Below are 14,279 nucleotides of genomic sequence, written 5' to 3'. Positions count from 1 at the left end.
CCTCTCCCCCGGCACAAACACACCGTGTAGACCCTGGAGGACCCCAAACAAGGAACCTGTTCTATGAACAAAGCCATCTCCCCTCTTCCTTGTACCTGCAGGTCATCTGGGGCAAGCCGGTCAGAAGCATGGGGTACCAATCGTAAAATTATTATCCATCGGTGTTCAATGATGTCCACTGCCGCTTGCTCAAGTTCCCATGTGTTTTAAGAAATCCCTTTACAGTAAAACCAACGTCCCGATCCCTGACTTGCCCCTTTTTCCCGTCCCCTCCCACCCCCACCCCCAATTTTAGTAAAAACCCAAACCCACAAACGTAACCCTAAGTCAGTCCACCTGCCGGGCCAGCAGGTCTGCTCCCCCATCACACCACGGAGCTGACCTCGGCGGGGGCGCTCAAGTTCTCTGCCACGTCCGCCCTCTCGATGGCCGCCAGGGCTGTGTAGAGGGACTCCAGCGTGGCCCCTTCCTTGGCCGACCAATCGGAGAGCAGGGTGTGGGCGGGGGCCTCCCCCCGGCCGAAGGCGTCGATGGTCTCTTCCTCGTAGCCCAGGTAGTTGGCCAGGCAGCGCCAGTCTTTGCCGTGGGCGGGGGCTTCTAGAAGTTGCTCCACCTCTTCCTGCTTGTGGGGTGGCAGGTTCGTGTACAGGCGGGGTTCAATCCTGTGCCCTGTTTTGAGTAGAGAAGGGGGGGTCAGAGAGGATATCACGAATATATGCTCTGAAGGAGTGTCTCCACCCCCATCGTTCTGCCCGGACACTGAGGTCCAGCACCGAGGGCCTTCTGGCGGTTCCCTCCCTGCGAGAAGCCAAGTTACAGGGAACCAGGCAGAGGGCCTTCTCGGTAGTGGCGCCCTCCCTGTGGAATGCCCTCCCACCAGATGTCAAAGAGAAGAACAACTACCAGACTTTTAGAAGACATCTGAAGGCAGCCCTGTTTAGGGAAGCTTTTAATGTTTGATGTATTACAGTATTTTAATATTTTTTTGGAAGCCACCCAGAGTGGCTGGGGAGGCCCAGCCAGATGGGCGGGGTATTAATTATTTATTATTATTATTATTATTATTATTATTATTATTATTATTATTATTATTATTATTATTATTATTATTATTATTATTATTATTTCCCCTTGCCCACTTTGATCTGCGGAATGGGCACCATCACAGGCACCACGTAATACCTGTTTCAAGATTGTGACGGCAACTAAACTTTGAAACTCCCTGCCTATTGACATTCACTGTACCCTTTTTTGCACCGGCTAAAAACATATTTACAGTGGTGCCTCGCAAGACGAAATTAATTCGTTCCGCAAGTTTTTTCTTCTTGCGAGTTTTTCGTCTTGCGAAGCACGGTTTCCCATAGGAATGCATTGAAAATCAATTAATGTGTTCCTATGGAAACCGCTTGCCAGGCTGGCGGTGCGGAGAAGGGCTTTTCTCCCCACCGCAAGCCTTCAGGACAGGTACGGGAACAGAGGGGAAGGGGCGCAGCGCTTCTCCTCTCTTCCCGGGGCTTGCGGTGGGAGGAGGGTTTTTCCTCCCCACCGCCAACATTCAGAACAGCATTCAGAAAACCCTCCTCCCACCGCAAGTCTTCAGGACAGCCATCCAAAGGCTGGCGTGGGGAGAAGGGCTTTCCTCCCCACCGCCAGCCTTTGGAGGATCCTTCAGAAGGCTGGCGCGGGGAGAAGGTCTCTCCGCCCCACCGCTAGCCTTCGGAGGAGGTCCAAGGACAGTGGGGAAGAAGCGCTGCGCTTCCCCGCTGTCCCGGAGATTTCCCTATGGGCTTTCGTCTTGCGAAGGAAGCCCATAGGGAAATTCGTTTTGCGAAGCGCCTCCAAAACGGAAAACCCTTTCGTCTAGCGGGTTTTCCGTCTTGCGAGGCGTTCGTCTTGCGAGGTACCACTGTATTTAAGGAAGCCAACCCAGATTCTCAGAAACGCTGATTTGCATTTTGATCTGCTTTCGGTTTCTTGCCGATTTTATGTTTTGCATGCTTTAAATAGCGGCTTTTAACTGTTTTCACCCCCCCCCCCAAATTATTGTTTCATTCCAAGGTCTGTTACAATCAAGAAGTACAATCAAAGGCGGCATTTTTCCATCTCCGCCAAGCTAAGCAGTTGGCTCCTTACCTCTCTCGCCCTGACCTTGCCACTCTGATCCACGCGACAGTCACCTCCAGACTTGATTACTGTAACTCACTCTACGTGGGGCTGCCCTTGAGACTGACCCAGAAACTCCAGCGGGTGCAGAATGCTGCGGTGAGACTCCTTACGGGGTCTTCGCTGCGAGATCACATTCACCCGGTGCTCTACCAGCTGCACTGGCTCCCGGTGGAGTACAGGATCAGGTTCAAGGTGCTGGTTTTAACCTTTAAAGCCCTATACGGCCTAGGACCCTCGTACCTACGGTACCGCCTCTCCTGGTATGCCCCACAGAAGAACTTACGGTCTTCAAACAAAAACATCTTGAAGGTCCCAGGCCACAGAGAGGTTAGGCTGGCCTCAACCAGAGCCAGGGCTTTTTCGGCCGTGGCCCCGATCTGGTGGAACGCTCTGTCACAAGAGACTAGGGACCTGCGGGATTTGACATCTTTCCGCAGGGCCTGCAAGACAGAGCTGTTCCACCAGGCCTTTGGTCAGGGCACAGCCTGACTCCCTCCTTTGGCACTCTTCAAAGAACTCTAGCCCAATGGTTGCCATCAATTTGATTTGAATTCATTTTATATTGAAATGATTTTAGAATGTTGTTTCATTTTATTGTTGTTAGCCACCCTGAGCCCGGCTTCGGCTGGGGAGGGCGGGATATAAATAAAAATTTATTATTATTATTTAAGTATAAAAAATTCATGAAATAAACAAAACTTATTGCACTTATTTGTGTCTTTAAAAAAACAAACAAGATGCAAATTCAAACATTAAAACAAAAATGAAAATGAAACAAAATAAAAAAATAAAAAATAAATCTAAAAACAACCAGTCTCAGTTTAGCTGTGCATCTCTTTGATGACAAATGCTGCTGTATAAAGAGGTTCATTTTGTATGTAGGTTTTATTTTATTTGTTTTTCATCTTATATTCTGGAAACGTACATCCAGCTTTTTCTCCTTTAATTTTTTGGGGGGCCCCCAAGAGAGTGGGGCCCAAAACTATAGCTTGTTTAGCTTCAACGTAAATCCGGCACTGGCCTGGGGGGGGGGGGTGACGTTCGGCACACCGCCCACAACTCTGAAGCCTACCCCGAGCCATCGATGTATGTGTAAGGTGTGTGTGACAAAAAAAATTCTACACCGGGTACCACCTCACCTCGCTACGCCACTGCCTGCACCAGTTTGGGCCAGGGTGCACCAGCCACAAATCACGCCACCCTGTTTGTGCTTGGGAAAACCCTGGGGGCACAAGCCTTTCCTCACCAGAGTGGTGCATGCTCTAGTTATCTCCCGCTTGGACTACTGCAATGCGTTCTACGTAGGCCTACCTTTTAAAGGTGACCCGGAAACTACAACTAATCCAGAATGCAGCAGCTAGACTGGTGACTGGGGGCGGCCGCCAAGACCACATAACACCGGCCTTGAAAGACCTACATTGGCTCCCAGTACGTTTTCGAGCACAATTCAAAGTGTTGGTGCTGACCTTTCAAGCCCTAAACAGCCTCAGTCCTGTATACCCGAAAGAGCGTCTCCACCCCCATCGTTCTGCCCGGACACTGAGGTCCAGCTCTGAGGGCCTTCTGGCGGTTCCCTCATTGCGAGAAGCAAAGCTACAGGGAACCAGGCAGAGGGCCTTCTCGGTGGTGGCGCCCGCCCTGTGGAACGCCCTCCCATCAGATGTCAAAGAGATAAACAACTACCTGACATTCAGAAGACATCTTAAGGCAGCCCTGTTCAGGGAAGTTTTTAATGTGTGACATCTTTATTTTTGGTCTTTGTGGAAGCCGCCAAGAGTGGCTGGGGAAACCCAGCCAGATGGGCGGGGTACAAATAATAAATTATTATTATTATTATTATTATTATTATTATTATTATTATTATTATTATTACCCTTCTTGGGAAGGTGCTGATCCTGCAGGCTGTGGGTGTCGAGGAAGACTCCGCTGTCGCTGTGAAGCTTCTCGCCCTCCGGGGACGTCACGAGTTCGCCCGCTCGGGCCTTCGCCAGCTGTTTCTTCTGCTTGCATGTGGTCCAGCTGCAATCGTGCCGAAAAGGATGGAGACGGGGACACACGGACGTCAGCGAGGGGCGCAGAGCAGGAAGAGGTGAACCCCAGATCTCCCCCCAAACCCGCCCCCCCCCCACGAAAGCTACCAATCGCTTCTGCCTCGCCCTGAAGACCCCAACCAGGAAAGTGCTGTGGCTCAGTGGGGAAGAATCTGACTTGTGTGGGTAAAAATCAAGACTGGAGTAAATTTACGGACTATTTGAAAAGCAATTGAGACAAACAAATTACGCTCGTTAGGTTTGCAAGAGGCGTGTTGGAAAAAAGGTAAGGAGGAGAATTATTCGTTAAGGATAACGAAAGGTAATATGAAATTAAGAAATGTGTTAAGAAGTGATAAAGAACAGAAAATCGTCAGAGGTGTTGACGGAAGTCCAAAAATATTGTATAAGACGAGAAGTTATGCTATATGAATTTTGGAATTAATATGTTGAAAAACTAATAAATATGTTTTTTTTTAAAAAAATATCAATTATTTTAAAAATAAATAAATAAATAAAATGGATTGATTGGTTTTATTTTATTTCAATCGGATTTTTTTTAAAATAAAATGCTTTCGGAGGAAAAAATCTTTCTAAAGATAGTTTTCTATGTAAGTTACAGTCTAGTCCAAAGGCTATTCACGAGGAAATGAGGATTTGTTTTAAGTTTTTCATGTGTGATAAAAGTCAGCCTGTTGTTTTTTAAAAAACTGTTTGAGCACATCAATTAACAAATATGGATACGTATGCTGCTATATTGTTATTGTTTTAGTTAATTAAATTGTTTAAATTGTTATTAAGGAAATGAATGTTTTTCTCCCTTCCAATGAAGGGCAGCAGAAAAGTTGCCCAAATATAAACAGTTAACTTATTAAACCTCACAAGTCTTATTATTATTGGGGGGGCGCGGAATCCCCTTATTATGTGCATGGCCAGAAATGAGCACAGAGGACACTCCCCGCCTTCTATGAACCGCTGCAACTGCGCCCCAAATTACCTTGAGCTGAACTTGCCCTTTATCTCCCTTTCCATCCTTCTGCACGCCCACCAACCGGTTTCCTCTCCCTCTCTCCTCCTTTCCTGCCAGTTCCCCCATCCCCTTCTCCTCCTCCTCCTCCTCCTCCCTGACCCAGCTGTTTTCCACTCTGCCGCCACAGAATTCCTCCTCCTCGCAGCCCCTTCTCTTTCCGCCAGCGTTTTCTGGGCCATCTGTCTTAAGATGCCAGCAGGGGAGAGAATTGATGCAGGCTTATTATCCCAGACTTGGAGGGCCTGTGGAGAGGAGAGCAAGGGCTTCTCGCGCCCCCCCCTCCCCGGCCACTGACACCGGCTCCGCTGGCAGATGAGCTTGCAGCCCCCACCCCGCCAGTTTAGACCATCCTCTGTTGTCGCCTTCTTCTTCTTTGGCGATCCCCACCTTCTATACAAATAGTCATCTGGGGTAAGAACCCCTTGCGTTATTCTCTCAACGCCAGAATCTGGGGTACGGCAGCCTTTTCCCAGTACAGTGGTACCTCGAGTTACATACGCTTCATGTTACATACGCTTCAGGTTACAGACTCTGCTAACCCAGAAATAGTGCTTCTGGTTAAGAACTTTGCTTCAGGATAAGAACAGAAATCGTGCTCCGGCGGCGCGGCAGCAGCAGGAGGCCCCATTAGCTAAAGTGGTGCTTCAGGTTAAGAACAGTTTCAGGTTAAGAACGGACCTCCGGAACAAATTAAGTACTTAACCCGAGGTACCACTGTAGTGATGTATGGAAGTGAGAGCTGGACCATAAAGAAGGCTGATCGATGAAGAATGGATGCTTTGAATTCTGGTGCTGGAGGAGACTCTTGAGAGTCCCATGGACTGCAAGAAGATCCAACCTCTCCATTCTGAAGGAAATCAGCCCTGAGTGCTCACTGGAAGGACAGATCCTGAAGCTGAGGCTCCAAGACTTTGGCCACCTCATGAGAAGAGAAGACTCCCTGGAAAAGACCCTAATGCTGGGAAAGATGGAGGGCACAAGGAGAAGGGGAGGACAGAGGATGAGATGGTTGGATAGTGTTCTCGAAGCTACCAGCATGAGTTTGACCAAACTGCAGGAGGCAGTGGAAGACAGGAGGGCCTGGTGTGCTCTGGTCCAGGGGGTCACGAAGAAGCGGACACGACTAAACGACTAAACAACAACAACATCTGATCACTTGCCTGCATGGTGCTATTCCATATGGATTTAATTAAAAAGCAAACTCTCTCTCTCTCCACACACATATAGACATAGACATATATATATGTCTAACCTTAGTGGGCTTCCATTCCCCAATATATATATATATTGGGGAGGAAAGCCCACTAAGGTTGGAGAAACATTCATGTTCTCGCTCTCAGTTTTACTTTTTCATTTAATCCTTTGTTTCTTCCTCTTTGTTCTTTCCTGGCATCTCTGTACAGTGGTACCTCAGGTTAAGTACTTAATTCATTCCAGAGGTCCGTTCTTAACCTGAAACAGTTCTTAACCTGAAGCACCACTTTAGCTAATGGGGCCTCCTGCCACCGCTGCGCCGCCGGAGCACGATTTCTGTTCTTATCCTGAAGCAAAGTTCTTAACCTGAAGCACTATTTCTGGGTTAGCGGAGTCTGTAACCTGAAGCGTATGTAACCTGAGTTTCCACTGTAATACGTCTGGGAATCTTACTTAAAACGGGGGGGGGGGGGCGAGGGATGAGCAGGGAGGAACAGAGAACACAATCTTGGAAGAACGGAACGGAAGCTTAAAAAAATTCTTTTCTAAACTAGTCCTAAAAGAATGGGGCACCCGTAAACAGGATTCGAGTGTAAGAGCCCTCCATCAATTTGTCCAATCATCTTTTAAAGTCAGATAGGTTGGTGGCCTGTGGCAGGGAGTTCCACAGGCTAACTCTACGCTGCGTGACGAAGGGTTTTCTTTTCTCTGCCCTACACCTTCCAACGTTCAGCTTCATCCCACAAGTTCTACTGCCATACGAAAGTTTAGGAAAGCTTTTCACTTATCAACTATCACCAGGCCACGCATAATCTCACGTCTCTCCTCTTCCTTCCCTTTTCTCTAAACGGTCCTTTTCCTTCGCTCCATCCCCTCCATCTTTTCCCAACCTCTTCCAACTCCGCTTTGAGACGAGGCGACCAGAACTTGGGACCCACAGTGTTCCAAACGCACCCCAGATTTTTTTAACCGATAACAGACCACCGAGCAAATTTGCAAGAGGGACCCCCTGCCATGTGGAGAGCCGGCGGACATTGCTGCAAAACCGCAAACGTTTGTGCTGCAACATTGTGTGTGTATGTGTGTGTGCGCTTTTTTGGGAGGTGGTCCACTAGGGTGATGCCAGGAAGCAGGGGGAAGATGGGGCCGGAGGAAACGTCTCGGAAACTGACCACTGTGTGGGAAAAGATTGGCTCCTCTCCTCCCCAAAGAGAGGGGGGACGACGGCGTCACCTCGAACTAAATTTACGAGGGGAAATCAGAAGCGAGAGGCGGATTTGGGGAGCCAGGGGAGAGCAGTTGTGGGGCCGTCGGCCGCAGCCAAATCTATAGAGCCCTGAGCAGCAGGAGGGGCCTGGGCTTGGGGGTCTGTCGGTGTGAGAGGAATGTATAAAGAGCGAGAGCCCCGCGAGGGGGTGAGGCGGCTCGGAGGGAAATAAATCCGCCCCAAAAGCCGGCACAAAGGGGGAGTTTTGCCCGTTCCCAATAGAACAGCAAGCGACTGGGATTCTTTTCAGCCAAACCCCATTAATCTCAGCCTCCCCGGCTGGCGAGAGAAGAGACTGGCCTAATCTGGACCAGAGCATCCCAGCGCCGGGCTTAATCCTATTCAGGCGACAGGCCCCAGCGGCGAGACCCAGCCCAGCGGGGAGGGCGGCCTCTCCCCACATTTTCGGATAATGCTCTGTGTGTGTGTGTGTCTTTTTACAACCCTATTGTGGCCAAGTCGCTGCCTCGCCGGGACTCAACACAGCACCTGGGCACAGATGAAAATGGGGGGGGAAATGTTGATGGTGATTTTATGTAAGCTGTGTTATTTTTACTGTGGTTAGCCGCTCTGAGCCCGGCTTCGGCTGGGGAAGGCGGGAAATAAATAAAATATTATTATTATTATTTTAGGATTTTTTAAATGCTGGTTTTAATGTGTGCCCAGAGTGGATGGGGAGACTCCGCCAGATGGGCGGGGTATAAATAATAAATTGTTGTTGTTTGTTGTTAAATTGTTGTTGTCTTTTTCGTGTTTGCTGTGTGCAAAGCCTGCCTGGGAGCTGAGTGCCCAGTTCTGAAGGGGAGCCTTCAGAATTATTATTATTATTATTATTATTATTATTATTATTAATTATTATTATTATTATTATTATTTTCGTTTTCCAATGCTGCAAGTTGCTTTGAGCGGTCGTGCCCCCCAAACCCCCTCTTAAATCTAAACAATAATAATAATAATAAACAACTGTGCAAACACTCCTTTTTGCTCTGCCCTCCAAGTGTGCTCCAACCACTAGCCTGCACAGCCGCAAAGGCACACTGCTTGCCAAAATCCCCTACACACGCCCGTCGCGTCCCAGACGTACGATTTGAAAGCCACGTAGGCAACGAGTCCCACCACCACGGCCGCCAGGATGGAGCAGTAGACGGGGATGATGTTCTTGCTGTTGTCCTCGGCCAACGGTGGCACGAACTCTGAAGAGGACGCATTGGGGGCAAGGCTGCTTTCTGAATCCAGAAGCAGCGTCTTTTTGGGGAACTCCTTCCGGGCCTCGCCCTCGCTGTGTTTCAGGATCTGAAGCTCTTTATCTGGAAAAAGAAGCGCAAAAGTTATTAAGTGCGGAGGCCTTGGCTACGTTGATCAATAAGAACCACGTTGCTTGACGACACTGCCAGTCTGGTGCCATGTGCGCCAATCATGTTGACAAAGGTTGCGTTTGGAAAAACGGGGGTTTGCAGGAATCTTTGGGGACAACAAACAACACAAAAAACACAAAGACTGTATACTAGATAGCACTGCAATTCTTATTGCATGATATACATTATTTAGTACAACAAAAACACAGTGTGTACACTTGTAAATTCTCTAATATATTTGAAATAAATGAACACATGTCTGTCACTCTTTGAAAGTCCGTAGAAGCATAATAAGTCTATGGTTGAAACATAATAATAGATGCTATCCTGTGGGCTAAGCGGTAAAACTTTTTTTAGGTGCCGAAGTAGTAAGTGAATAACAACGTAGGACAGTGACCCTGGATAATCTGACTGTTTCGCTGGAATCTTCTTCAGCGCAACTACAAAAGAATTCAAATATGAAACAATGACCTGTGTACATGAAAACAATATAAACTTCACACATTACAACCCATATGCTACAATTACGATGTCTGAAAGATCATTGTAAGCAATTAACATCACTAGCAGGGTTGTCTGAAGACTTGCAATGAGAAATTTTCTATCTTTAAATTTTGAGTCATTCTGTAATGAGTGTAATTAGAATTGGGAAACGTATAAATGGCAATGATATAAAGGTTAATTTTGAAAGTCAACAGGCTCTAAGAGCCAGAGCAGTACAGTGGTGCCTCGGGTTACAGACACTTCAGGTTACAGACTCCGCTAACCCAGAAATAGTACCTCCGGTTAAGAACTTTGCTTCAGGATGAGAACAGAAATCGTGTGGCAGCGGTGGCAGCGGGAGGCCCCATTAGCTAAAGTGGCGTCTCAGGTTAAGAACAGTTTCAGGTTAAGAACAGACCTCCAGAACGAATTAAGTTCTTAACCCGAGGTACCACTGTATAGTGGATAATGATGATGTGAATGTAAAATATTAATTGGGGGGAAATAAAAATTTAGATAGATAGATAGATGATAGATAGATAGATAGATACCGTATTTTTCGCCCCATAAGACGCACTTTTTCCCCTCCAAAAATGAAGGGGAAATCGGGGTGCGTCTTATGGGGCGAATGCCTGCAAGCCTCGCGCGCCCGGCAGGAGGTCCCACCGGGTGCGCGAGGCTTGGGGCGGCAGCGGACTGCTTGCGCGCACCTAGAAGCTTGGGGCTTGCTGAGCTCAGCACGCCCCAAGCTTCTAGGTGCGCGCAAGCAGTCCGCTGCCGCCCCAAGCCTCGCGCACCCAGCGGGACCTCCTGCCGGGTGCGGGAGGCTTGGGGCGGCAGCGGACTGCTTGCCGGGATGCAGAAGCTTGGGGTGCGCTGAGCTCAGCACGCCCCAAGCTTCTAGGGGCGCGCAAGCAGTCCGCTGCCGCCCCAAGCCTTGTGCACCTGGCGGGACCTCCTGCCGGGTGCGGGAGGCTGGGGGCGGCAGCGGACTGCTTGCCGGCATGCAGAAGCTTGGCGCGCGCTGAGCTCAGCACGCCCCAAGCTTCTAGGGGCGCGCAAGCAGTCCGCTGCCGCCCCAAGCCTTGCGCACCCGGCGGGACCTCCTGCCGGGTGCGGGAGGCTGGGGGCGGCAGCGGACTGCTTGCCGGCATGCAGAAGCTTGGCGCGCGCTGACCTCAGCACGCCCCAAGCTTCTAGGTGCGCGCAAGCAGTCCGCTGCCGCCCCAAGCCTCGCGCACCCAGCGGGACCTCCTGCCGGGTGCGGGAGGCTTGGGGCTGCAGCGGACTGCTTGCCGGGATGCAGAAGCTTGGCGCGCGCTGAGCTCAGCAAGCCCCAAGCTTCTAGGTGCGCGCAAGCAGTCCGCTGCCGCCCCAAGCCTCGCGCACCCAGCGGGACCTCCTGCCGGGTGCGCGAGGCTTGGGGCGGCAGCGGACTGCTTGCGCGCACCTAGAAGCTTGGGGCGCGCTGAGCTCAGCACGCCCCAAGCTCCTGGTATAGCGCAGCGATCCGCCAGCCCTGGGAGAGCCCCGCGGCTCTCCCAGGGCTAGCGGACTGCTTGCCGGCACGCAGAAGCTTGGCGCGCGCTGACCTCAGCTTGCCCCAAGCTTCTGGATTAGCGCAGGGGTCCGCTAGCCCTGGGAGAGGCGCCCGGCTCTCCCACGCTAGCGGAGACCTTGCCGGCACGCAGAAGCTTGGGGCGCGCTGAGCTCCGCACGCCCCAAGCTCCTGGTGTAGCGCAGCGCACCTGGGGGGGAAATAAAATTTTTTTCCTTTATTTCCCCCCCTAAAATCTAGGTGCGTCTTATGGGCCGGTGCGTCTTATGGGGCGAAAAATACGGTAGATAGAGATAGATACAGTGGTACCTCTGGATATGAACGGGATCCGTTCCAGAGCCCGGTTCGCATCCTGAAGAGAATGCAATTCGCGTCTGCGCGTGCCGCAATTCGCCGCTTCTGCACATGATGTCATTTTGACCATCTGCGCATGCGTGAGCGGCGAAACCCGAAAGTAACACATTCCGTTACTCCCGCAACCTGAAAACTCTCAACCTGAAGCAACTTCAACCGGAGGTATGACTGTAGATAGATAGATGGCACGTGCCGTGTCCAGAGAAGCGGACACGGAGCAATGGATCCAAACTACAAGAAAGAAGATTCCACCTAAACATTAGGAAGAACTTCCTGACAGTAAGAGCTGTTCGACAGTGGAATTTGCTGCCAAGGAGTGTGGTGGAGTCTCCTACTTTGGAGGTCTTTAAGCAGAGGCTTGACAACCATATGTCAGGAGTGCTCTGATGGTGTTTCCTGCTTGGCAGGGGGTTGGACTCGATGGCCCTTGTGGTCTCTTCCAACTCTATGATTCTATGAGGGAAGTGAGGGACAGATAGAGGTCATCATCTTGGGAAGGGAGCCTGTCTAAGAGAAGGAAATATCTGATCCTAAACCTCTGCTAACTTGCAGGATATCATTGGGAGTAGGAGAGGCTAAGAAGTGAAGCCTACACAAATCCAGACTGGGGTCCCTAAGGCAGTTGGGTGGCGCCTTGTACGCCTCCTTCTGGCAGCCAAGCGGGTGCCCAACACCTTACTCTGTTTTTCTCAGTGAAGCTGAGAGGAGGGTCTTGTCGTCTGGGCAGCCCAGAATCACTGCCCAGGCTTGCACCCCCTGGAGGTCGCTTGGCTGCCGCTATCGCAGCGGTTTGTCTCAACCTCTGGAAGTGCACTAATGTCTCTGTGTTTTGTCCAAGAGGGATTTCTTGTGCGATCCTGATCTACACCTGTCAGGAAGGTCGAAAAATAGCTTTGCGGGGAGCCTAGCGGTAGGGCCAGCTCTACCATTAGCCCAAAATCAGCACAATGATGGGAGTTGTAGTCTAGAGACGCCCGGGACAAGGGGGACAGGTTCCTCAGCCCGGCTTTGAGTGTGGCCGTTATTCCGTATATCCATAGCTGTCAACTTACAGATTTGAAAATAAGGGACCAGCAGCCTCGAAAATAAGGGAACAGCAGCCAAAATAAGGGATTTTCAGGGCACAGGTATGTTCGACTTCTGAGCCCTTCTGAGCCAAAGGCAGAAAGCCCAGCCAGCAGCCAAACGAAGCCTCAAGCGGTGGTTCCCATAGCGCAGCAACCCGGCAAAGGGGATGCAGCAAGGAAAACCACCGTCACCTCTCCGCTGGGAAGCGCTGAGCAAAGGCGAGTCCCCAGGCAACACGGCTAATTTGATCTGCACAAGGCATGCAAGCTCCACCCCTCAGTCGTTCTTAGACTCCTTATTGGGTGAGCAACGCAGCCAAGCAACACAGTTGGAGCCTCCTTCCTCCCTGACTGGCAGGGAGGGAGGGAGAGGAGCTGCTTCCTTTGAAACCCGAGAAATTTAAGGGACATCATCAATAGAAGAAGAAGAAGAGTTTGGATTTGATATCCCGCCTTTCACTTCAGGAGTCTCAAAGCGGCTAACAATCTCCTTTCCCTTCCTCCCCCACAACAAACACTCTGTGAGGTGAGTGGGGCTGAGAGACTTCACAGAAGTGTGACTGGCCCAAGGTCACCCAGCAGCTGCATGTGGAGGAGCGGAGACGCGAACCCGGTTACCCAGATTACGGGACTACCGCTCTTAACCACTACACCACACTGGCTCCTATAAGGGGACAGCAGCGGGACACGGCGCTGGGATAAGGGACTTTCCCGTCAAATAAGGGACGGTTGACAGCTATGCATATATTCCAAAATCCACAGTATGAAAGGCAACAGTCCAGCGTTCATGAAGGCCATGTCCAGACCTCTACCAAAAGCCATTTGGCCTCGCTTCTTCTGCCTCTGTGACCTAGTGCACTTTGCTTGTGACGTTCACAGCCAACGGAGACGATCTTGACGGTTGTCTCTGCCAAAGCGAAGTGAAGAAAGGGAATCTGTTCTCTCTTGCAGAGAAACGGAGAAAATGAAAGCATTTTGGGGGATCGGAGGGTGGGGATTGCTGTGAAGCTTGGGCTATTTTCTCAGAATAAAAGAAGCTCTCTTCTATAGTAGCTTTCAGACATTTTCTTCTCATTCTGAGTGAGAGCTTGATGTCAGCTTGCCAAAACGTAGCAGGCGAGTTTATTTTTTTCTTTGCAAGAATAAGCAAGATTTGTTGTCTAAAGCAGTGTTCCCCAACCTTAGGCCTCCAGCGGTTTTTGGACTACATTTCCCATCATCCTTGACCACTGGTCTTGCTAGCGAGGGATGATGGGAGTTGTAGTCCAAAAACAGCTGGAGGCCCAAGGTTGGGGAACACTGGTCTAAAGCAATCGGCGGCAAGGTTACACCAATGTGGTTAGGGGGCTGGGAGACCTGGGTTCAAATCTCCGCTTAAGCTCACCGCGTGACCTTGAGCCGATCGATCTTTTCTACCTCTCAGGGTTGTTAATAATAATAATAATAAATAATAAATTTTTATTTATATCCCGCCCTCCCCAGCCGAAGCCGGGCTTAGGGCAGCTAACAACAATAAAATAATACAACATTCTAAAATCATTTCATTATAAAATTAATTTAAATCAAATTAATGGCAACCATTGGGCTAGAGTTCTATGAGAATTACCAAAGGAGAGGGTCAGACTGTGCCTTGGCCAAAGGCCTGATGGAATAGCTCTGTCTTGCAGGCCCTGCGGAAAGATGTCAAGTCCCACAGGGCCCTAGTCTCTTGTGACAGAGCGTTCCACCAGATCGGAGCCACAGCCGAAAAGGCCCTGGCTCTGGTCAAGGCCAAC

The 14,279-nt window shown here is 50.1% G+C and overlaps 1 protein-coding gene across 1 annotated transcript in view; it reads right to left on the bottom strand.

The window, feature by feature from the left end:
- Nucleotides 1–288: 288 nt before the first annotated feature.
- The window catches only part of LOC308569641 (tumor necrosis factor receptor superfamily member 16-like), a 48,392-nt gene continuing 34,401 nt past the window's right edge, over nt 289–14,279 (bottom strand). Inside the window, exons 4-6 of the mRNA XM_081163800.1 lie at nt 8,772–8,994; nt 4,040–4,185; nt 289–669 (exon numbers count right to left, since the gene is read on the bottom strand). Of these exons, the coding sequence (XP_081019926.1) occupies nt 365–669; nt 4,040–4,185; nt 8,772–8,994 (674 nt within the window). The 3' untranslated portion in view covers nt 289–364. The remainder of the gene's footprint in view (nt 670–4,039; nt 4,186–8,771; nt 8,995–14,279) is intronic.

Source organism: Podarcis bocagei (assembly GCF_964188305.1).
Source record: "Podarcis bocagei genome assembly, chromosome: 12".
Lineage (NCBI taxonomy): Eukaryota > Metazoa > Chordata > Lepidosauria > Squamata > Lacertidae > Podarcis > Podarcis bocagei.
Note: the sequence above shows the minus strand (reverse complement) of the source record. Positions and strands in the feature narration are given on the sequence as shown.